We start from the raw sequence: 26474 nt of genomic DNA on the forward strand, positions 1-26474 counted from the left end.
TTTGTAAATGGATCGTATTTGCATATGATGATTAGTCTCTCTCAAGCATGAGCTCGAGATCCGTGGAAACGTGGCCCTTGGAATGTTGCTACGTATGGTAGATGAAGAGCCAAAAGGATGAGGGCGACTGGGGATCCTGAGGCGTCTGACAAAAGATGGGAGTGGCCCCAGCGTTGTGTGGAATGATAGTCACTTTCGGATATTGTTTCATTAGGCAGTACCATCAGCAACACCACACAACACATCATCATCATCATCTATATATTAAATTTAATACTGCACCGGGGACTATTCATAGCGAAAATCAATTTACTGTAAGATAATATAACGCATAGGAAAACGTCTGATTTAAATTCTGGTAAAATACCAATAATTAGCACTAGGATAAGAGGAAATATTAGACCTGCATTTGCTTGGTAAACATAACACAGCTGATTCTTTCTTGGACATGGATGGCAAACAGCTCCAAAGCCCTGAATATTATTCGCAGAATCAAGACCACTGGTCCTAGCTCACAAATACCACCTGAAGACAATGCACTGATTCTGTGGACCACAGGAAAGAGATCATCAACAGGCTGCAGGGTTAATTGCATGATTGTGCAAATTTTTTGTTACATGTCCTAATCTTGTATAATTTCCGACTTTTATGTTAAGAATATGTGCATAAAATTTTACCATTATGCACACCACAAACATTTGTGTGATTTTTGATCACAGGAGTCTAGCTTGAGTGGAAAATATCTCACCAAGAGACAGTTTGTCCTTAAACGAGGCATTACTCCAAAAATCTGCCTCCTGCCAGTGTCATTCAAGTATGTTTTTAATGGGCGAGCACAAAGTGCTCCATCCATTCTGTAATCTCGTTTTGGGCTTTTAACCACGCCCATGTCACGTCAGTCACTTACATTGGTTCATGGGCTTGCCTTTTAAAATCCGCTTGCTTTAATTTGTTAAAGGCATGCATACGTCATGCCTTTTCCGGTGTTTAGCCCACCTACTCAGCACCGGTAAAGTAACAAAAACATACGAGGCTTGATGTTTTCAGCCTGGAGTCCAGACTACTTTATCTGTTTATTTTACATGCAGTGCGATTGCGCTGCATTTTGTTTTGCTCTACAATGCTAATAGCTCTAACTCGAACAAATGCGAGACCCGTTGCATTGAAAATGCTTGTTTGGGTGGTAAACACGTGAACAGAAACATTACCCCAGGCAGACTAAATACATTTTACACATTATGGGTAATAAGTATACTGTATGTTGACTGGAGGATGAAGAAACACCCTAAACTTGACAATGTTTTATATAATATTAGGTTGCGAAGCCTGATATGCAGTTAGTGTAGGTTGCCTGGCATCAGTGTTATTGGCTTTATGTGTTTAATACAGCTAACCATGTGAGCTAGCCAAACAGTTCCATTATCTTCAGCTCCACAAATGGATGATTTGCTTGCTGGGCGTTTAAGTAGTCTAGCTGCATCAAAAATAGTTAAAATAGTAATTCTACGGAAAGGATAGCAGAAGGTGTGCTCTTTGTAATGATGTTAAGTAGTGAAACACCCCTTTCTGTGCAGCCTCCACCTTTGCTCAACTGATAAGGCTCTCATACCATGCACATACAGCACAATCACATAGTGAATTCCACAAATAATGAAGGATCAAATCAAGTTAACCTGAACCCTAGGGTCACTACATACTCAGCCACAACAATCATCTTCATTATCAATTCAAGTAGACCAAGCCACACCTCCGTTTATTAAATGTTAAACTTCAGCCAGTCCCATCTCCTGCCCCTGAGCCACACTATTGGGAAGTTAGGCAAAATTAGATATTGGGTTTGCAAAAAACACGTTGTATTGATTATTGAATACTGTTGGCTACAGATGTCTTGGCAGTGATGACAGCCCTTAAAAGATCCATTTTTATGCTGAATAATATGAGGTAAACAACATTTTGCAACAACATCTTAGGAGCACAAAGGGCGAAGCCCAAGGCCATGTCTCTTCCTCTTTTGTTCATGAAATAGAAAATCCTCCCAAGAGATAGTCTTCCCCTCTCCTACCATATACCACATATGAGGCTGCACTAAATTATCAATCAACTTAATGGTATCAAAGAGATAAAGCATGGCAATGATCGACAAATAACCTGTGTACATTGCTAGGCGCAAATAATCACCATTGCTACTCGGGGCCAATCAACTTCCATGGTGAGTACAGTACAAATACTGGGAAAATTGGAGGAAGTTGGTAACTTTGAAAATGATCTGAGCTAGAACCTATATAGATATTAAAAGAATCAGACATAATTTGGGGTGATTTGTAGGAAAAGCAGCAAAATGATCTAGGAAATCAAGATATGTTAATTTCACCTAAGCACATACTTTCTTGCCTATCCATTAGATAAAGGAGTGATAATGATGTCTGCCGAGCAGCAGAAACCAGATCGTCGACCATCAATATAACACTGGAGAAAAGATAAATGGAGCAAAAATTTGTGAAGTATTTGAAGAAGAAGTGCAACTTGGATATGTGCCTGCAGTAACAAGCAAGAATGTGGTTCATATGTCATTTTTACAGAATGGTGTAACAAGTCAGTTGAAAGAGTCACTATTGAGAAATGCAAGCAGCCGATTGCATGAAAATGCAATGCTTTAATGGATGGTCAATTGGACATTCAGTCAGGGGGTTTCTCAATGAAAAGCAAGGCGTATTAAATTGGTATTAATGTGCAAGTGCAACTCACAGTTAAATGTACTGTAACATGGAAGCTTTCAGAATATGCAAACAGCTGATCATTTTGAGTCAAGTAATACAGATGTGAGTGGTTTCTGAGCGAATCGCTGCAAATTCAATTTTCTATCACTGATGTGGGAAGACATGTAAATGGTAATGAAATGTCTCCATACCTCTTACAGACATTCTCCATTACATTTTTCAACACTGTGTTTGCATTTATTTGAGTGGATGTCCATATACCCCATGTCTTCTAGGAAATCATATGAACCTTTTTGCCACACCGCTAATACCATCAATTATATTGTTCTGCAGACAGGGTTGAGCAAGAGATGATATCCCATCCTGTTAGCAGTAAGACAAAACATCTCTTGAAAGTGATCAATAACAATAAAAGACAAAAAGGGGTACCACCATGGAACAGATTTTGGGATCAATCAGAAATAAAACGGTTTGCAAAAGATCATGCTGCCGGGGTGAAGAATCAAATTTCAATGGGGCAAGATCATATTCAAGAAAGAGGTAGCCGACTGCACCATGCTTGTGTAATACAGCTTGCGCCTAAAGAAGTGTAATTACATAATCAAGTATGGATATTACCAAACAGACTGGGTGATTGTTTTGTTAATAATGGCGGCACAAATAATTGGCATTTGAACCTCAGATCCTGGTGTTATATGTGCATCAAGTCAAGAGATTCAGCATATCACAAAGCATTTTACTTTTTTGAAACAGTCTCAGCAATCCATTGCCTCAGGTTCAAGAAAAATGAATAGATGCCTTGCTGAGAGGTGATCAAAAATGTATTTAGTGGGAAAGAGAAAGCTCACCAAGATGTTTTAGGAGATGACAACTTCAGCTATCAATATTATATGGTTCTCAAGTACAAGTACAGCCTTCACATACATTATGACTCTCAAGCTAAACAGGACATGCTTTATAAAGACACATGTTTTACCATTTATGTAGAGTTGCTTCTTAGCCTTATGATTTGGGCACTGTTTCCAAAGTCACTACAACCCAGTATCGGCAACATCTGGTGCCTAGACTCACCTCTAGTGAAATCTGGGAAACCGCTGCCTAGAAATCCCTAAAGTAATTTGTACCCATCATACCGCCACTAAAAATAAACACATTTTCTGTTTGATTAAAACATCTCATTAACTAAAAACACAGTCTGGCTTCTTACGGACAAGCTTTATTTCTTAATGTTCTATGCCTGTTTTCCTATATAGATCATCTGCTTGAGTCACTTATTTCTTGGATATGACATTTTCTTGTGACTCATTGCATCCTTTGGGATCCAGATTTTTGCCCTGGCTGGTTGTTGTTTTCTTGTGATCCTTCATCTTCCAGTATAGATATATATTTATGAGTTGTGCAAGGGATATTCTCACACTCTGGCATCTACTTCACATATGGCAGGCTGGAATATTTATATGTATATGACAGGCTGGAATATATATATATGTTCCAGTCTGCCATAGGTGAAGTAGAGGCCAGAGTGTGAAGATATTCCTTGCACACCTCACCAGCATGCACAGCATTACCATGGCATGTGAGGGCAGATCCTTGCTCCCCAGCTACGACTCTACTGCTAATAGCAGTGCCTACTCACAGTGGTACTTCTTGGACACACTGTAAATACTGCACTGTTATTCTTTCCCATTCATACATTCTACTAGTTTGCAGCTGACTACTGAATCTTAAAATTAATTATGAAAACATTTATGCATGTGTCAGAAATATTTACAAATATTACGCAGATATCATGTCAATGATTTTTGTTGACATGTAGCGTTATTATTTTAGTTAGGGGCGTGTTTACTTGATATCAGTAAGGTATCAACAGTAGGTAGTGTAATTGATTGTAATTACTTTTGTGCCTATAGTTAAGGATTCTTTTCACCCTCTTAGGAGCTGCTTTTTGTTGAAGAAGACAACAAATTACTTACAAGTAAACACTAAACAAAGTAATTTCTGTCAGGCCAATCAATCAGCATCAGCAGATGTACCTTAATCAACTTTTGCAGGTCACTTCAATTGGCTTACCTACAGTCCCCACGGGACACGGCTGTTTCGCCATCTGTCCTTGCCGCGTCTTGAACCACACAATTTCCCGTGCCTCTGCAGCTTCGCAGCTCTCTGCCCCGATGGCTGGAAGCTGAGAGGAAGCAGGAGCTGGGGGAGTAGCCACCTCCTCTGGCACAAATACTGCTGGGGATGGAGTACTGGTGCTCTTGTTCCTTTTAACCGGTGCTATGGTGGTGGTAGTGGTAGTAGTGGTCCTGCCCACATTGGTATTGGTGATTCGATGTGTGGAACTAGTTGTCGTGCTGCCAATGGAGTTGGGTCCAGAGATGGATAAATCTGAATTTGAAGGAAAACAAAAGAGAGATGTATTTAAAAAAATAAATTGTGGAAATCAAGCAATCACACATCAATGAAAGCTAATTGCTCTTTAAAGTCTAATTATGTTATACTGCATTATCAGTGTATTATTTCGCCTTTTCGAAAGTGCTTCCTTTGGAATGCGGGAGGGACTATTTTAAATATGAAAAGTCACCCCATCCTCATTGTTCCTCACATTCAGTTCTTTGTTTTCTATATTCACTCTCTACAGAAAGCAATATTTTGAGCAAATTTTTGTTTTCATTGGCAAGCCAAGAGGACAGATTTAAATGTGATAAAATGCATTTGTTTGTACTTCTATTACATGTGTTAGCACATTAAAGCCAGACTTGTTGGTTTTGCCATTGCTTTTTATGTTTCAGAGTTTTGCAGAGAACCAGGACGTTCACAGTCATGTATTGATATGATCACATCACTCTGAAGAGCTATGCTGTTCTCTGATGGGTAGATTCTAATACCAAGCCTTATCAATGCTAAATAACCACTGCGGAAAGTAGTGTGTAAGGCAAATGTTGCCAATCATTTGATTAATGACAATTACTTATGTTCAATAAAAATCACTCTGAACTAATACCAAATGCTGCCGATGTTGTAATAGTGACCAGATCAGACAAAATAACATTAGTGCCACTTTGTGCAACATTATCAGCAGGGACCTCGGGGCATTAACACTAATGTCAAAAAAAATATTTGTCAATTTAGAATTTCTCAATAAGGTTAACACAGCAGTCATCAGTGCACTGCTCATGGCATCAAGGTAACACAATTAGTAAATAGACCCCTCCGCCCTGATTTAACATTGAAATACCATCTTTAAATGTATTTTGAAAATTCACCCATTTTTTTCCAAACATCACCTTATGAATTCTGAAAAAAACACATTTTTTTCTAATGTTGTATAAATATATATTAATTAAACTAAGTAAAATATTCTAATTTGATAAGCTGGGCTGCACAGAAGTGGTGCTGCTCAGGATAGGTTTTTAGAGACTGTATTGGACAATGGCCACCATTTACTCCAAGCCAAGACAGAGGTGCTAGTAGGACTGTTTGAGGAGGCCAACATTGCCTAAGTAGCCTTAATGGCGTATCACCAAGGCCCAGTGACACAGTGCTCACAGGACCAACAGGCTGGCCACAACCAGCGCCTGCAAGTAGCGTGGTGAGAAATCACTCAAAACACAATGACCGCTTTAGCAGGTCAAAAGGGAATCCACAGTAATTACTTTCCCACCCTGTGAATAGAAAAAAGATAAATGCTAGTTCCAGAACGGCAGCATTTCAATTAATGTCAATGATAAGGCAATACATCACAGAAATTACGATAAGAAAAGAACTTCTGAATACTCAAGCAGTTATTACCAACTTATCACTCTGCAGGCTTGCGTGGGCTAATGTAATACATGCATTTCCATGCAGCCGAAGCCAACAATGGCACTGGAAAAAATCTGCTCTCAGTGTGACGCAGGAGCATGTGTTCAATCGCGACAATGAGTGAGTGCAGCGAGGGGAGTAAAAGGGCTTTCAGTGCTCTGAGTTACAGGTTAAAGTTCAGAAATGGACCCAAAGGTTTATTGAAAGCTCCTGCCCGAGGAGCGGTCAGAGGAGCAGCTCCCGCAGTTGTCTGGAACATCTAAAAAAATAGGGGCGGCCACCATGGTAGATTGCACTCTAGGGCAGAGACAGGAGCTGGTCTCAGAAAAGCTACCAAACATACCAATAGCACAGGAACTTCTGAAAGGTACTCATGCTATAAATGGTGTTTATTCAATGGCATGATGCTGAAAGATTAAAGATGAAAACCACTTTTAGTATCAGATGAGAAGTTCTGTAATTTATGTATATAAGCGATTTAAACCATAAATAATAGAATGCTAAAATGGATGTATTATTATTGATGATAATATTATTCTGCAATAATAATAAGAAGAATAAGAAGAATAACAGAGTAAACTGTGTGTGCATGTGTCCTTTGTAGGCATAGCAAGGCTTGCCCCATCCATGTATCCAATGCCTGCAGAGCACTGACACCCCTGTCAATCTTGACCAACAAGGGGTTTTGTTAGACAGGCATTGCAGTAGTTATCAGTTATTACATTGTAACGATTTTCAGAAATCATCAATAAAACGTAATATATAACTATATTGCAGTATGTCATACAGACTCATGTGGAAACAGAAATATTTTTATATGTTGCTTTTCTTCAAGCCAAAATTCAAGTCTTAGAACTGTGTGCGGGAGCCGGGATTGCTCCTGCACACAGAAAGCTGCTGCAAATAGCAGCTCCCTACATGCATAAGTAATGTTTTAATCTCTTACCCTGCTCGCATGTTAGCGGCCAGGTAAAGAGATGAAAACTCTGCTTCTAGCAAGCAGAAGCATTTTAACAGCTCCCTCTTGCTGAAATCTGAGTGGGAGGTTTCGCTTGGTAGGAGCTGTCAGAAAAAGCAAGCTCCCGCCAAGCAAAAGCAAACAGCTACCTTCCAAGTGTGGGCACCTCTAGAGATAGCAGGAACTGGCCCTGGACTCTGGTCTGTGTGGCCTCCTCCATGTTTTCAATTTTTCCCCAGGGAGGTTGTGGTCTCCGGGGCATGGGGTCCTCATGGACCCCCTCATCATTACACAGCCCTGAGGGCTCGGATGGGGGGGGGTCTGAGCACCCCCCATCTAATTTACTACATTTGGCCCTGGGAAGGTGGTAATCTCCGGACACTGGGGAGGGAGTCCGTGCAGCCTCCCAATCAATAAATTATTGCAGACCTGGGAAGGTGGCAGTTCCCTGGGCTCGGGGGGAGGGACCCCCTAACTAATTTACTACATTTGGACCCGGGGGTAGGGGTCATTCCCAGAGCCTGGGGGCATCCTCAAGGCCAACACACATTTAATTATTGTAGCCCCAGGGAGGTGGAGGTCGCCGGGGCTCGGGGTGTCTGAGCAGCCACCCTATCTAATTTACTATAGTTTGCCCCATGGAGGTTTTGGTCCCCGGGGTGTCCACATGGCCCTGACCACACATTAAATTATTGTAGCCCCGGGTCCTGGGGTGTCCTCAGGCCCCCATTTATTTTGTAATACTTACCCAGGGCAGGTGGTGGTCCCTGCGGCGCAGGGGGTCTGAGTGCCAAACCTTGCATATTCTATTACTGTAGCCCTGGGGAGATGATTGCCACTGCGGCTTTAATAAGCCCTAGAAGGGCTTTTGTTTGGAATGTCCTTAGGACCTGGCCCACCTGGGGGCCAATTAAAAAAAGCAAGCAGGAAAGACTGCACTTGCTCGTTTTTTTTTTTTTAATCCATTGCAAAATTTGCAAATATTCATAAATTTTGCTGTGAATTAAAAAACAAAATGCTTTTTAGCCCTGGCAGGATCCTAGGGCAACCTGTGAACTAGGGCTAGGGGCACAGGGTGTCACAACCCTGGCCCCTTTTCTTTATTTTGTTCATTTTTGGGGGGGTACTCTCCTGAAGCCAGGTCACAAAGTGGTTGCCAACACTTCCTGGTTGAAGTGCTAGCAGCCAGTAAAACCTCAACATGAGATCGGGACTATTTGGAAAGCCGTAGTGACCCTAGATATACAAACTTGGATTTCCTTTAATATCTTGAAAACTATTGAATGGATTTACACCAAATAAGAAAAAGGGTAATCTGTGGACCTAACGCTACCTTTCTGCCAAATCTGATGGAGTTACGGCTAGAGGTTCAGGCTGCAGGCGTGTCTAAAGAGCCTACAGAAATTAACATGGGAAACACACTTTTTTTGACCCCCCCCCCTTTATTTCGATCCCCGCTTGATGGATCACCCCAAAACTTTCCTTTCACAACAAGACCCTAGAGGGTCCTTTTTTGGAAAAATGTTGTGAACATTCTTCAAACAGCGTTAAGGATATATGCAAGTCAAAAAAATACTTTATATATCGAAACTAGGTCCTAACTATAACTACATATTAGCGACCTTCAGTAGGTCAGTAGGTGAGTGCATATATATATATATATATATGTATATATATATATATATATATATATATATATATATATATAGTCACTGAAAAAAACAAAGGTTACAGTTAAAGGTAGGTTTCTGAATTCTGAGTGGTTTTGTATGAGTGAATTCAGAACCTAACTATAATGTCTCTGTAATCTTTGTTTTTTTCAGTGTATTTCTTTGGTTTTCTAACTTGAAGTAATTATAATTACTATATATTAATCCAACCACCGACTTGCCCGGCATTTGACCGTGCGCGGTGGCGATTGGCCACAGGGCCACAGGGCCTGTCTCTATCAGTGGATCTGTGAGTGGGTGTGTGAGTGTCTGAGTGGGTGTGTGACTGAGTGCATGAGTCTCGGTGCATGTATAAGTGAACAAATTAGTGTATGAATGAGTCTAAATGTTTTTTTATTTTTTTATTTCACCATGCGTGATATTTGCGAATTATTCATGAATATTCTTGAATAATTTGCGGATACCGTGCACGGTGAATAAAATCATTTTAAACCCAGATTTTGACCCTCAAACGCTCCTATATAACACCCTTGGGTCAAGGTACCTCCAATCTGATTCATTATGCTACTTTTCATTTTGTGTCCCAGGACATTAAAATGGCGCCCTCAACTTTCTGTTCAGGTTTACAATTACAGTGCTTCTATTCGTCCGCACATTTGCAAACCCTTTGCCCTTCTAGATATCTATTTTTCTTTTTCTTCTACTATCTCAAAAACTACTGAATGGATTTACAATAAACAAGAAAAAGGCTCCTTTCTGGATCAAAAGCTAAATTTCTGCCAGATTTGATGTAATTCCGTTCAGCAGTTTGGACTTTAGTCATGTTCAAAATCCCTATAGGAATTAATATGGGAAACACAACTTTTTTTGTCTCCCCTTATTTCTCAGACCCTGCTTGACGCATCACCCCAAACTTCCCATGCATTAGAATATTTTTGGGTACACTTTATTTTGGAAAATGGCGTGAAGATCTGTCAAACAGCACCAAAGATACAGGCAAGTCAAAAGAGGCTTTTTCTCTGGAAACATTGTCCTAACTAAAACTGCCAGTAGGTAATTTCACACCAGAACAAACCATGTGATCTTGAGCAGATCACCACTACTATATGCTGTCATCTCACACCAGACGAAATTAGTATCACTTATAAATCTGCTACATTGCCTTATCAAGGTCTATATAAAAAGGGCACTGGACTCCATACACTATGCTCTATGGGCAACTGTTACCAATTTAGGTGTGACACCTATTGTTCGCTCTGACTTTTCAGTGAATGGCACTTGGCATGCTTGAATATCTACGCATAACCATAGAAAAGACCGGCTCAAATTTGCACTCGTAAATCAGGCTATTTGCACAATTCTGTTCAAACGGGAACCTACAGAGCAAGCTGTGGGGCCCCCCATCCTTTGTGAGTAGTGGAGGAGGGCTGAAGGGAGCGGAGTACTGAAAACGATATGCCCATCTGAGGACTGACACCCTATCCACAACTTGTCCAGACATTGTACAACAAGTACATTTAGAAGTTTTCAGTAAAAAACAGTCCTCAATAGATCAATGACTTTTAAGATACCCTTTCTGGTTGAGCTTTACATATTCAGAAGACAGTTCCAAAAATAGCAAAGCCTGCTAATCTCTCCTCCTTTCTCCTTGCCGTCCGCCGCACACACACAGGCGCCCGCATATTCCTAACAGATTTAGATGGATGTGCTATTACTGAATTAGGTTCAAAGGTCTGGTTATTCAACAAGACAATCATATGATGAGATCCGATGAATATAACCTCCATTTTATGAGCACGGACTTTTACAGAAAATAACAGCATCCCTTTTTTTGATTTCGCTCTCATCTCTACTGCTTTCATCCAATCTTAATTGGTTAGCGGGAAAGTACAAGTGATCTGGAGCATTTGCATATAAATGAATCCTAAATCCAAGTAAAACCGCCAATAGTCTGCAACCTGTGAAACATTATTTTAAGATTAAGGGTATGGAATACAGATGAGATTTCCAGATTAATCTATACAGTCAATACATTTATCTTTGGATGTAATAGAAAAGCGTTCAAATGCATAAGGACCTCTTAGATGGACGAGCCGATTAAAAAATGCCTTCCTTTTATGAGTCTGGGCAAAATCTCTTCTCTTTTCCCTGGCGTGCACATAAAATCTATGTTCGTGGGTGCTGCGAACGCGGAAGAAAGTTTTGTGACAAAACAGTTTGGGATTGTACTTTGAGAGACACATAAATAAGCTAAGACAACAACGCAACCGTAAAACGACCGTAAAACAACAACTGCTAGGTCATGGATCTTTGATCGATGCTTTTTGTAGGATGAAATATATATGAGCAGACATCGAGCCTTAAATTTACTATAGTAAGTGTTATGCTTGTGTTTTACACTCTAAACTGTTTCCAGCCTCACCTCTGGGTTGGTTTTTCTTTCCTATCTCATACACTTTCCTCCATGTGTACTTTTCCCCTTCCAATTTCATTTTCTACTTGCTCCTGTTTAGTCCTCTCATCGGCGCCTTTCTAGTGCGGACTCCTCGTTGATATTGCCAATGTGCTAATAGCAACTGTAGTACCCATCCTTTGGTGCCTGCACAGAAATGAGTAGTTTCCTGAGCTAATTGGTTACTATTTGATGATACATACAGGGACCTGACCCCAGTGTACCTTGTCACTGGTCACATATCCATACCCTTCTGCCAGACAAAGGCACACAAGAGAAGAAAGTAACATTATTTATCTCTTAAAGCCATGACTCGATCTGTCCAAAACATTACAAAAGAGCAGAGGAAGATAGTGACATGGAGAAGGAGGAAACTAAACATGAGGATTTGATAAATAAGTGAGTTGAAGAAGGCCTGAGATGGCGGAAAGACAGAGATGAGCTGTGAGATGGGAAACAGGAGCCGAGCATTGGAAAGAGAATGACATAAACATCACTTACAAAGAGACACTTAAGGGTTGGGCAACGTTCAGTAATATCAAAGTAAGAGGCATGCCCGCAACACTGAGAAAAACATCATGAAAAATGCTGTAGCAGATTAATTTGATACATTTGTGACCCTGGTCTAAACAAAACTCAGACTCTGATATCTGGTCAAGGAACCATATTTCTAGGGACTAAGGGCCAGATGTATCAAAGGATTTTACCCATTCTGTGTCTATGGGAAAAAGGTTTAGTACATATGGCCCTAAGTGTACTCCAAAGGGGTTAAACTCCTAAATTCCAAACTAATTTTTATTATCTCTTTCATCTCATGTACATTCAGAAACATGACCCCCACGAGCTGCTGCCAAATAATGACATTTGAAAACATGACCCCCACTTGACTGTCGAAAGATGACATTCAGAATCATGGCCCAAGTTGACTCTTTGAAAGGATGTATCCACCACACTTTCCATAGCCCTAACGTTCTTCCGGTGCTTGGGATGATGGACTAGGGTAATGCTGCACTGCTACACTCTTTGGATTGTATGCAACATTAGACACCCTAAAAGATCACTATATTTGATTGTGCAAATCGAGTGTTAGCAGTCAGTGTCACTACGTTTTTGTCTATCAGGGAGCAATGCATGAACATTTACTCCTTCTTTCACAGGCGTCATGTAACGGCTCCTCTTACCCCAGAGTTCTCTTCGCTTATGTTGTAAATTTAGGGGAGTGGTTGTTGCTATGTGGAAAACACAATCTCAAAGCTTGGCATGCTGTCAAATAAGATGTACCCTCTGAATATGTAAATCACAGTACTGATGGGATACAAGGTGGAAAAATATCGTCACGTAAGGCAGTCTAGATTTTCTTCAACAAACTTTATCTTCAAAGTATATAGATGTGGAGTTAGGAAAAGTAAATATACACTTCCTCCAATGCACTTACCTTTCAATATTTTGTTCTTTGATATTCTTGTGCCAAGACAATGTTGGTGCTGATATTCAGTAGTACAACCTTCAGTTAATACAGTATGGCTGTTTTATCACAATATTGGACATACAATGTATACTGGCTTATCAAAGACTTCTTTAAGAAAACCTAGACTTTGACCCTATAGCCTGCATCAATAAGAAATACTAAGCTTTAATAGTCTTATGTGTTTTCGGTAAAGCCTTTACTGCAGCGATACATTATGTGCTCTGCTAACACTGTCTTTCCCGAAATACCCAAAGATAAACTTTCTACCATGACCCAACTTGACATCCTCTTTCACAAACAATTGATCAACAGGCACATATTAGACTAACTAATTGTGTTGGATTTACTTTATCATCCCCAGTCGTAGCTCTGCAGCAGAAGTCACCAGTAGCAAAAATGTTCTTTGTTGACGGTTGCTGAGAGTCAGTGAGACTATTGTCAAGTCATGCTCCAGCCCATTTGCAGACTAGATTGATGAGCAAGTCATCTTCAGTTACTATCAGCCTATCTTCTCTCCACCGCTAGATAGCTTCTTCTGTCAAGCGGCAACAAAATGTTTTTATCGCTCCAGTCCACTCAATCTCCAAAAAGTTCAATTTGTATGAGGAAAATGTCTGATGCTGACCCCATAACTAACTGCATGACACTGTGTTTCTGTACATGCCTCTTAGTAGTTGACCCTTGCATGAGCATGCAGCTTTGGTGTGAGATAAAAAAATAAAATCAAACATATTTCTAGATCTACATTTGAAAAACATTTCTGTTTCTTCTGGACAATAGTTACTAGTGATCAATGGTCATGTTTTCCGCCTTGGAAACCACATTCAGCAACAGGGCAAATAACCCCACTTCTGCTACAAGGGCAATGCTAAAGTAAAAATTAAGCACACTCAGTGGCTTTGGCTAGGCCCTTAATTCTGGTCAATAAACTGAAAATGGTTGTCAAACCTATTAGCTTTGCCACTCCTGGTCTATATTACATGGAAAAACACACTTCATTGTTGTCACTGGGTGAAAATCATACTTTACTAATTATAAATTTATATTGGTGATTTGTGAGCAATAAATCAAATATGAAATCATGCTTGGAAATTATTTGCTTTGAAACCCCATGTTGTATGCAATAGCAGAATACAGTTATTTAAACGAATACTGCTTGTGAGATAGTAATAAGCAAACTTATACTACACACATAACCGGGACACAGACGCACGTGCACGCGCATAGACACACAAATAGAGCAAGCACATTGCCTTCCTCCATAACGTAAGGCGACTATTCATTGTATAAACATCTCTTATGTCTATAGTAGAGTTTCAAAAGTAAATCAACTTCAAAAAGAATACTATCCTTCGATAAAAACTTCCCTCGCAAAATAAATCACAGTCTGTTTAATATTCTTGGGTTATGATTTATTAATACAAATTTCTAATTAAACTAATTCTTCTGCACAACAATATAATTCAAAAATTGTTCATTTTTTAAATAAAAATGAATGATGAGGAACTGATTTTTTTCCTTTATGCATTTCGAATAGTGGTGCTAAAGCCACCTAAAGAAATGACGAAAGTCTAGCTAGAAAAATCCTAACATTCTGTACCTAACACACCAGTATAAATCAAGTCTGTACATTTGTATGCCTACTGCATTTCTTGAAAAAATCTCCCAGAAAATGTAAAATAATTTCTGCCATCCCTCTAAGGTTCAAATTTGTATCCCGAAACTGGAGGCCTCCCACTATCTCTATTGTCTTCTTTAATCTCTCTAGAAGCCCTGCTCAATCTGAAAATTGCAAGACCTACAGTAAGGAAATATAGGCATATTCTCTGAATAGCACAAGTTCTCATTTGTATAACTAAGGACCGGATTTAGAGTGCAGCCTGACGGGTTACTTTGTTACAAACGTGATGGTTATCCCATCAGCCCTATTAAAAGCACATTGTAACCACTTGTAATACATGGATGAGATAGTGGTCACATTTTTGTCAGAGTAATCCACAAGCCGAACTCTAAATCAGCTCCTAAACTTTAGTTTCATGATGTTCAGTAAAAGTATTCAGTCATGTCCTAGCTGTGCTGGCCTTGTACGGACCATGAAAAAAGGAGCCCTGGATATTGTGACCCTAGGTCATTTTCGAGCAACTATGCTAAAGTCTTTCTAGGGAGTAAGTCAGCGTCTCTGACATTTATGATTTACGAGAGACGCCCTGTGATTTTCTCTCCTGAATATGTTTGCTTGTCAGGACTACAGGTCACAAATGTTATCAGCTGGAACCCATTGAAGGAGTTACCCCTATTCTGACAGCAGTGACTTTGATGTCCAGGATGAGTTCCATCTTTCTTTTTCTCATGCTTGTCTACTTAGGTAGTACTTTGTTTCTGGCAGGTGTCCTCTTTAATGTTATGTCTACGCTTGGTGCTACTACAGTTATGAAACTTCATTCTTCAATTCTTTTGCCTTGGTTTTGCTCGAAAGGGCAGATGTCCTTGCAATGGCTACGTGCTGAAACAGATGTTGTAGCCAGCTGTCATGTGGACTGTCAAACAAGTAACTTTATTTTCACTTAATGTTAATGCTCTGGGGTTGTTTGTATGTTTTTGTGCATTGATCTGTCAGCAACACAAAGAAAAATGATACCAGCACCTAAAGGACACTCTGGATGCTAGAAGTGACTGAATTTGAGAAACCTTTTTACACTAGAGTATTGTGTTATATGATTCAAAGTAATTTACTCTTAAGTGTTTCCCTTTTTCTACTGACTTTTTCTGAGGTTTACTAGTGGTGAAGGAGAGGAATATTGTTGATTGATGATCGACACCTAGAACTAGATTTACTTTTTTCACACAACACAGCAACCACATTTGCTGTGATGTGCATGGGAAATATCACAGTGCAGAGCCATATTTACTAAGACTGGACTTTTCCTGCTGTCATTCTGTCTTCTGGTGCACAAAAAAGGCTGTCTTGTGCAACACACACTACCACCATGATGCAAAGTACAGTATGTGCTGTCTAGCAAATGATTTGTACTGGAATCATAAGCTTCCATCTCAATGTTCTATTCCTAGACAAATTCAGAACAATCACATACAATAAATGTGTGCTATGCACTAAAACACAAATGCAAAGCTCAGGTTTTTGGAGATTTAAACATTTATCATTGTTAACACCTGCGTAAAGGAGGGGTTAGTCTTTGGTGTAACCTGGTTGGCTTCATTTATAGAGTGGGATTTGAGTCAATTACCTAAGGGTATTTGAGCTAACCCGCCACAGTTTTTCCCCAGTAATGTGCCCCTGACGCAAAGCAATGCAAAGCAGAGCAAATGTGGGTCTGCACTGAAACAAAGAGTAGCTTCCCTTTGAGCAGCATAGTCAATATTGTTGCAAGATTTTTGGCTACTGTGCACCAGTAAAACGCCTTAGGAAACCTGGTCTCACTTGGATGTCTTAATTCCCCCAATGGCTTGTGGAAATGTGAGTGGCATAACTGGCATTAATGAAACGGGGTTCTTCCTTCTCACGTCACATGAATTGTGGCCCATTTCTCAATCCGCTGATATTTTTTATCCCTGAGGTTCCTTTTACCTACCTAAAACAATATTTTCATGCTGAACTGGGTGGTGTTTCAGGTCAATGGTCTGGATGTTTTAGCATTTCACCTGTGGCTCAGCTGTCGCTGCTCTTCTTCCAGTTGCTCTCTGTTCATGAGGGTGTATTTTAAGACCTCGTTCAATATAGGCCATGGTTGGGTCATGACTTTAGTATGTCTGCAGTTGGCTGACAGTCGAAGACTTGTTACTGCTTGGTATATCCCGATAGTGTAAGGAATATGATGGGGAAGTGGGATGATGCAGTGAAGTGTTATGTTGGGACTGTCTCTTTCATACCACAGTTTTCAATTCGCTCCCTCCTGGAAGGACTGTATTTTGGATCACTGCAGTAGGGCTTGGGTGAACAGAAATAAAACTTCTGTGTCAAGAGGTCAAGAATTTATTGTCAAGGCAGGGAGAGGGGCTACATATTTGTCATTAAATTTAAGAAGCGCAGAGGCAGGATATTTCTCGAACATGACTCTCTCAAAGTGCAAGCACTGTGGTGAGCTACTGTGGGATTCTGTGTGACACAGATTTCCAGTGAGAAACCAGAACATTCCAAATAAAGTAATTCCAAATATAGTGTATAGTTTATAGACGTGCACTGTAAATGAAATCTAAAGATATAATTGACTTGATTTAAAGTTTGGTGGATTAGTTACTCCATCACGAACATGACAGATAGCCCGCCCACTTTACTACAAGTGCATTGTATCATAGTCACTCGTAATAATGCAGACAGTATATCAATTACTTTGTGACAGAGTAAGCTGTCCACCAAGTTCTAGATCAGGAGTAATTTAAGATATTGAAAAACAATTGAGCACAATATCTATTCTTCCTTAAGTCGAGTGAAGCAATTGAGTTTAAGGGAGCAGTTATCTACAACTTTGCCAAGGTTGATTTGCAAAAGACAAGACGGTGAAGCAGTGGACACAAATCCTGTTACAGTAATGGGATTCTTAACACAAGGTCTCCTGCCAGCTGCACTGTGAATGTAGCTTTAAAAGTCTCGCACTGTACAAATGTAATCCAGATAGGCTAAATCTAATCAATAGTGCTGACGTTAAAGGGCACTTCAAGCAACTAACAAAACAGATTTATAGCTGCACTTAAGCCTCACACATATACACTTTATATATCTGCCAAGATAAGTGAGCGAGAGAGATCTCACAGTGCTGCGCAGACTGAATGTAAAAATCCAATTCCAAACATTCATAACACATGGATTCCTTGTTTTGTTTGAGTATCATTATCTGCTTACATGTGCTTGTGATCCACTCACAACAGAGAAAAGTACTTATGCAATAATTCACTCACACATAGTTTGATTATAACAGCCATCAGTAGCACAGAACCTATTACATTTCAAGCGTAGAAAAAAATAGAATTCGTTTAAAGTTCAATAGCCAACAAATATTCCAAGTTATGATAGGTATCTTCTCAGAATGTTAAGCTCACCAGTTGTCCACAAAAACATCCTAACCTCATTGAGGCAATGTGACAGTCCCTCCTGTCAAAAGATCCTCCCAAGGTGGTAGACATTTGGCGTTAAACCTTCAATCAAAATCTGCTAACTTTGATCGCAGTCAAAATCGGATTATAGTGTTTTTTTACATGCATACGACTAATAACAAGAGACCCATGCATCGTGCACTTTATAAATGCACTTAGCCCGTCTTGCCCTAAAATAATGTTTAACATGCTAATTTTTGCAGAACATTTTAATTGGCAACTAGTGTCCATGAGCACTTTGACAATATTGTCTTCGGCAACAGCTTCTGCTTTTGTTGACAACTTTTGCTGTTATACAGCACACATGTGCCTATCTCTATATGCATGTCGTGAAATAGATAATGGCAGTTCGATATTGTTTGCACTTTCAGACGACATCCTTGTACTTCAAACTGAAACCAATGGATTGCCTACCACTAAAATTAGAGCTCTAAGCAAAACCTCTCACTCTTTACACTAGGTAGAAACATAAAAAGGGTGATTGGGCACAGTGCCTTGCACAGCATGCATGGTACCACAGAATGTCAGTGTCATATGGATGGGCTTATGGCGTGGTGTTGAGTGGTGGTAACGTGGTGACCGCCAAATGCTATTGCATAATCTGAAATGAAGTACTATGAGTACAACAGCCTGTAGATGAGGTTCATAAAACCAATATATTTTGTAGGAACAACATCTCCAGTTTCAGCTTGCATGTTCTTCTGTTGTCTGCACCCAAATTACACTCTTATGTAGGTCTGTGCAAATGTACAGACCATGTGAATTGTTGTAGAACAACCACACCTCACATACTCTATCACAGGCTTCATGGTTACCAATTATATGCATTCTGTCTCTGCAAAGAAACTGATGTCAGTCTTTGCATACCACAAACTCACTTACCTGCAATCTTAAAGTACACTAGCATCTGTACGACTGTTCATGAAAGGTACCATGATAACATCACACAATTCCTCTGAATTATTGCCATAAAACTCTCTTAAGATATGAAAAATATAGTTAACCTCCAAAATACTTCTCTAGTCAAGTGCTACTTAAAGAGTAGAGTGACATCCAATTGAGGTGTACCCTGCAGACATTCAAAAACAGTTTTAGCTAACTTAAGGTCAAGAGAAAAGTTATTTTAGCAATTTGTTATGTGAATGATTATCTACAGCCAAGTTGTTGACAAACACACACATATAAAGCAGAGGCAATGCCAAAGATCCTATATCTTGTATACAGCGGATCATACTGAACTGTCCCATCAGAAGGAGCGAAAAGGCAAATGAGAGGGATTCCACAAGTAGAACACTCCAACTTGTCTGCAAATATGTATCACTAGCATGTTTCATAAGAAAGCAGAAATCTGGATTCTGTTCCCCTACAAGAAACTTTGCCCTGCAGATGCTACGACTTTTGATTTCAAGGGTGGCTGAATGTACTTTCATTGTGATAAATGTGTTCCAGAGCCAATCGAGCTACACGGTGCTATGCTATTTAATTACATTATAGGGAGACAAGCTTATATGATACTAAACCCATGCAGCCCGTGCAAACCCGTGCAAATACAGAGCAGGTAAATTTGCTTTAGCTTAATGTTATTACAATTGTATCAATATAGTACCTAAAATAAATGTCTCGGCATGTTTATAAACACGTCTCATTAATCTAGAGCAGTGGTTCCAAACCTGTGGTCCGGGGACCCCTGGGGGTCCGCGAAGCCTCCTCAGGGAGTCCGCGACTGCTTAGAAAATTATATAATATTAACAGATTAGGTCCCCAGCTTTCAGTAATCACTCATTGGCTGGGGTCCCCAGATTCCAATAAGGATTCAGTGGGGGTCCCCGTGTCCCAGTAAGGACAAAGTGGGGGTTCACAGAAGTCAAAAGGTTGGGAACCATTGATCTGGAGACTTAGAATACATGGAGATCATTAGGTAAAGGAATGTTTCAATAGGGGTAATAATGCTTCTGTGACAGGGCTAATACAATAAGCTATTTTACTGATCAGGTAAGTGATTGGGACTGAAAATGGCAGACGGGTGCCTTGTGATTCACTTGTTTAATGCTCACAGAGCCCAAACACCAGCATCAGTTGTTTATTACAGTGTTATATATCTGCGACCAAATAGTTTTGAATTCTCAGCTGGATCCCAAGAAGAAATGTAAGTCCTGGCTTCATACCGCCGCCTGTTATCGCAATCACCCTTCACAATCAGCAGTGTGCAGTTTGAAGGTAAACATGGGCCTCCTTAGAATGAATAAAGAGAGGCAGCCATTTTATCTCAACTGTTTACATCTCTGCACTCTTCTATTTTTATCCTGCAAGTCTGTCACTCTTCATTAGCATGCAGAGCAGGCCCGCATTTAGTGGATTCCCAACAAAGGCTTGGGAGCAGGATGGAGTCTTGTGTTCGTAGAGGTTTGCTGCCCCCATGCAGTTCCGCTGAAATTTCTCAATGAATGCCCACCCCACCCCCTAACGCTGTCAACCAAGGCATGCGTGCCAAGGCAAGGGTCGCCTGTGCAGGCAGCGTAAGGACGGGAAGCAAAATATTGCTCTTTGCACTTCATTCCAAGTGCCAGGGAGCTGCCAATGTGCCAGCAAAGATGAAACCGGAGGGTTATTCAGGCAGCTCTCCATGCAGAGGGCTCTTCCCCGGAGGGCGCTGTAATCTGTCGTGGCGCTACTTTGATGCTGTTTTATTTCCATTGCATGCTACTGAGGGACTCGCAGGCATTTGGCTCCTTTAATGTGCAGTATTTAATGTGCTCATTTATTCCTGACACGCACAGCGTGACTATACCAAGGCACAACAGAGTAAAGGCAGCACGCGCTCGTGCGGACCAGACAAGCCTAGCCCTGGGAGGGGAAAGGCATGTGAAAAGACGAGGGCACCTTAAGGAAGCCAAATAGAATAACAGGAACAGATGCAGCAAAAGCCAAGCGAGCTGGTCCTATTACTATCCTGTGTATTGATAAAAAATAAAATCAGTCTATGGGAAGAAAAAAGGGGGACATGATACGAGAGCAGTAACAAATGTGGAGAGTAGGGCTATCGAAAGTCTTTGCATTCAGATATAGAGACATTTCAAACAAGTAAAGAGTCAAGTATTTGAGATGCATCCGTACAAGTTGACAAACAATGTCAAAGTGCTGCGATATGCCAACTCGTAATTGTGACATTTTGTACATAAACGTTATAACCATAGCTGAGTAAACAGTGAGCAAGTGTATGTTTTTCCTGTCATAAAAATACGTTTGCTTTGCCATTTAATTCCAAAATAGTTCCTAGAGAGGAAAAATAACTTAAATCCACCAATAGATAATTAATGGAACATGTCTTTCCGAATAGACCATAAACTTTTTTCCATTTTTCAGATCCAAGTTCTTATTGCTGTTTAAACTTCTTCACATCCAGGGATAATCAAGCTTTTCTTGGTTCAAGTCTAGACTCACGGAGCGGCCAATGGACTATGATCGGGCTTTTTTATTCTTTTCTGTGAGTTTAAATCAGGACTCGAAGCTATTAATTGCATACCCACATATATATCCTACGTCCCTGGATGAAACCAGCTGCACACGAGTGTGGTACATGCAACACAACACTTGTGTTGCTTTGAATGTCCAAGCATAACAGTGGTTTCATTAAAAAAAAAATCCTTAAGTGAAAAAGTCATAGGCATGCCCAAAACATATGTTCCAGTTTTCGTAGTTAGGACTGACTTCCACTCACTGGATAATCCCATATTTTGTTTTTTCTTTGGGGGTTCAACAATGCTACATGCATAAATATTGAAATTTTCTTAAATTAATGCTGCACAACACTGTGCACATCACTTTGTTGAAAGCTGCCTTCCAGCTACCAAGATTACCAAACTGATGTTTCTTCCCCAGACCTCTAAAATTCCAAGTGATATGATGACACATAAGGGTTCTCCAATTGGTAGATCTGGGAGATTTTTTCACACCTCAGGCATAGATATTTTTCTTCTGATTTAATCTTGAATATATTAATTTCCGATACCATTCTCAAAACAGCTTCTTAACTGCAAGCTCCTTAAATGATCAAAACGACTCCAAACCTAGGTTAACTCCCAATATCTTAATACGGTTCCGCTCACAATAGGATTGAGTTTGCCTAGCCATAAATTCAGGAGGCTGGGCATTTTCTGAAACATACACAATTCCCTCATCCTCAGAAGTTTAAATAATATATTGACATAACCCCTCCTAAACCTTTTCCGGTATCCAGCAACGCTGTGGAACTAATGAACAAAAATTAAATTAAACTCTGAAATTCAAACACAATTCTTAACATCAGACTTGGGCTAACCTTCAAATAAGAAGTCTATCTTCATTTTCTTTTCCAAAAAACGTCAAGCTGGAAGTCTATTTTTCCTTATTATGTAAGCATAATATCAGTATAGGGTGTAATAATTCAAAATCTATACACAAAAGGAAATGAGAAAATGTACATCTACTGTTGTTGCATTGAACCTTTCAACGTTATAGTTATAGCCTAGTGGTTCAAGCCGCTGTCTTTGGAAGCTGGGTTCCCAGTTTTGAATCTGAGCCTCAGTGCTAGACTCAACATTGTGTGATTCTGGGCATAGCACTTAATCACCCTGTTCTTTAAATGTGTGGAAAATGCATTTGTGTAATACCCACTTGATCTTATAGATCAAATTCCGACCTCCTATGTAATGTAGAGCACTCCGTTGGTTCACACTATATAAATATTGAAAATATTGATTCCAAGTTAATTAGCATTTGGAAACATTTTACCTCAGTTATAAACAGTAGAAGTAAACAGAATTTGTTTTTCAAGATCAACACTTGAAATAAACGAATCATTCATGAACAAAAATAAGTTTATTTGAGGTAGAAAGCTATAAACCCTTTCACACAGAATATTCAAAGGGCCAAAGTAGGCCTTTTTCACTGTCAGTATTCCAGGTTATCAAATCCAATATAGTGACCTAACACCACTTCTTATATCACACGTGGGTGATCTGCCTCCGGTCACACAGTATCAAGGCACCACTACATCACACAATTGATCCAACTGAATGCTTGCCTTGGCCCATTCAATATGGGCCATGTATCACTTATTTATTTAATTGACATAAATACAGAGATACTCAAAATTTAAATCAGACATGCTCTTACACAGGTATCCATAATAGGGCACTTTAATGTGAAAGTGGATATACATAAAACTTGGTAGTGGAAATAGTAAACTTCACCCCACATCAACAAGTTTCTTTTCTCTTTAGTTGACTCAAGTGAAGTGTAGGAGGGTCAGCAGAAGGCAAGTAAATGAATATGACAACCTTACAAGAGAAATTATTTCTAAGGGCCTGATTTAGATGTTGTTGATAACAGTCCCACCATCGACTTTTCGACTGAAAACCTGCTGTGACAGTCCGCCAGCCGTATTTAGATGTTGGCAGTCCCATAGACAAAAGACCGTACTTGAACAGCCGCCTCCGTCAACAAATACATCCTGCGTTGATGGTGGGAAAGGTAAAAGTGGATGCCCGAGGACCACAGCCTTCCTTCTCGCCATGCAGATTTAGATGTGCCTTACTGTCAAGGAAAACGTGGTGGTCCACCTCCACTTTTTAGTTGGTGATTGGGAAAAAATGTGGGAAAACTCACCTTTTTTCCACTTCCCCTTGTCTTCGACATGACTAGACAACACCTGCCACTGATACTGCCGCTGACCCACAGAGAAAACACAACCCTCACTCCATCAAGGGACTCCAAAGTAGAAACACCGCATTGCCAGAGTATGTTGGGTAGGCACTGCACGGGTGGTCGGGGCCACTGGAGACATCCATGTGACAGTAATTGTTTTTAAAACACTGTGACATGCACATGTCAGGGACACGAGTGGGACAGACACGGATGGGGACATACTGGTACACAACACATACACAACTGTCATTATGGTACCAATATTCATTGGCAAATGAATGCTGGCACCACAATGACGGTACATTCACACCTGTCAACTGTGTCCATGTGTGCACATTGGCAGGGGACCTGTACCAGTCATGTTGTGCTGCAAGTTGTGTGTGTGAGTCAGTACGTGTATGCAATGAGATTAGCTGGTTGAGGTGGGGGAGTGGGAGTGGATGATGTGGTTGTGTCTGTATGTGTGTTACTCGCATGTAAGACCGGTGCTGTTGTGTTGAGTTGCAGTGAGTAACATTAAGGTGAGTGTTGTTCTTGTGTGGTGGTCATTGTTGTGATGTGTGTAGTTCTGCATTTGTATGAGTGTGTTCGTTTAGATTAGTGTGTACTTGTGTTGTTTGTTGTGGTATATCTTGTGTGGCTGCATTGTCAATGGTGTAGGTATGTTGTATCATGGAAGTATACCTATGTCTGTTTTTGGCATGTACAGGTTGTGGTGTGTTGGAAGGGCAATGGGTAATTGTGTGAATGCGTTGTAATGTGTAGTGTGTACCTAGCGGGGCTACACCTATGGCAATGGGACGTGTGTGTGTCACTTACCTCTCTCCCATAGCCCCTGCCATTGTATGAAGTTCATAGAGTCCCGCCACCGTCTCACTTCATCAGCAAACCACCGCCATTCAAACCGCATGCAGAACAGTAACATCTAAATACTGGGGGCAGAAGACCATCGATGTGATGGTCTTTTCGGGTCTACGGCTGACACAGCTTGGCAGTGCGACTGCCAAGATCAAAATGAGGCCCTAAGTGATAACATTACAAAAGAAATACATTGTAGGTGATAATTATGTGAACAGCTATCGGTACTCGTGTACACTAGGTGATAAAGAGATGACAACCTCCAAAGTCATGGTATGCAACAAACTCAAATACAAGAAAACTGGTCTTCAGTGAAGTTTTGAATTCTGGATTAGACTTAATAGGCATGAAATCCAGTGAAACGTCATTGCACTGGTGAAGGTCAAGTGGTAAACATGGATGGTAGACTGTGGAAAAAGACAGAATGGTGCCCAAGAGCAAACTGGGGATGCAAAGTATATTTTGGGAGCCCTGCTAGTATGATGTCTCCTTAGACATGTCTACCAGTGACTGGAGAAAGAATATTTTGCACTATTACATGTGAGTGCAGCACAGACTATTGTACTATTAATGTTGAAGAAGTTGGGTTGCTTTTGAGAGTCAAGTACTATACCAAGGTTTCTGACAGTGTCAAGGGGCAATGTGATGTATGGCGTTACAACTGATTGTTAAGGAAGAGATATAAATCAATTCTGTTTAAGAAAAGTTAATCATGAGTGTAAAGTTATATGAATTGTGAATCTCAGACCATGCTTCACCACTTCAGAGATGTGCAAGATAGAATTTATTTTGCCATTTAATTTACTGTATATTTTGATTTCATGTTAACGGTTGGCTGCTTCAGAGCACTTTTGTGAGGCAGGAACTGAAGGAGGTTTTAGAGGAGCAAGTGTATTTATTTTGCATGTATGCCTAAATAGGTAAGGAGATATCAAATATTTGTGGTATGATCTGTTCTCTTTAATCCATGGTTGTGGCATACTCATTAGAGCAAGAGATAGTTACTGGAAGAACCATGGTGCACTGCGGAGGCACAATAGCCTTCCACTACTGAAAGTCTCCTTCGGTTCTATCACTACACATCCTTCATGTCTTCAGAACTTATCCGCGGGATCTAGGAATCAATCTGCATGTGTATTTAGCTCATACAGAGTAAAGTAATAAGACAACTGTTATATTATAGCCCACAATCGTGGATGACCAGAAAAACAATGCAGTGCCTAATGGATTAGAAAAAACAAGTGTAGAGGCTCAAAGTTCTTTTTAGTAGCCCACTGTGGAGGGATGGGGTCGTGGAATACACAGCTGCCTAGTTTTCATTGTACCTCATGACACTTTATTCCATTACACTACACTTCATCAATCGTTGTCTCCCTCTTGCAGATTCTTTTTCATCCCTGCGTTCTCCCTTCCCACTGTTTTTTGATATGTCTCTTCCTCAGTCTTTCTCCTGTTTATGCATTCTCTCTCTCCTATGTGGGTTAAAGTCAGTTGATGAAAAATGAGTACCACTCCCCAAGATTGAGTTAATATGTATACCACCTGTGCAAATAAAGCACCGTACCGTTGTAAAAACAGAAAATGATCTCATAATGCACAATGCAGTGGTCAAGTGATTGTTCCAAATCCAAGGAATGAATAACACAGAATAAAAGAGCACAGAGCTGGCAAAGGACACCCCCAAACAAAATGCTTAGGTAGAGTTTTTCATAGACATAGATGGGCACATTGAAACAAACACCCCTTGAACTGG

General features: G+C 40.2%; 1 protein-coding gene across 10 annotated transcripts in view; it reads right to left on the bottom strand.

Annotated features, from left to right (window-relative positions):
• Window positions 1–26474, bottom strand: part of ADGRL3 (adhesion G protein-coupled receptor L3) — a 1158007-nt gene that overhangs the window by 191532 nt on the left and 940001 nt on the right. For all 10 annotated transcript variants that reach the window (XM_069237928.1, XM_069237906.1, XM_069237923.1 and 7 more), the window contains one exon: window positions 4788–5105. In XM_069237928.1, coding sequence (XP_069094029.1) covers window positions 4788–5105 — 318 coding nt within the window. The remainder of the gene's footprint in view (window positions 1–4787; window positions 5106–26474) is intronic.

The sequence above is a fragment of the Pleurodeles waltl genome, chromosome 1_2 (assembly GCF_031143425.1).
Source record: "Pleurodeles waltl isolate 20211129_DDA chromosome 1_2, aPleWal1.hap1.20221129, whole genome shotgun sequence".
NCBI lineage: Eukaryota > Metazoa > Chordata > Amphibia > Caudata > Salamandridae > Pleurodeles > Pleurodeles waltl.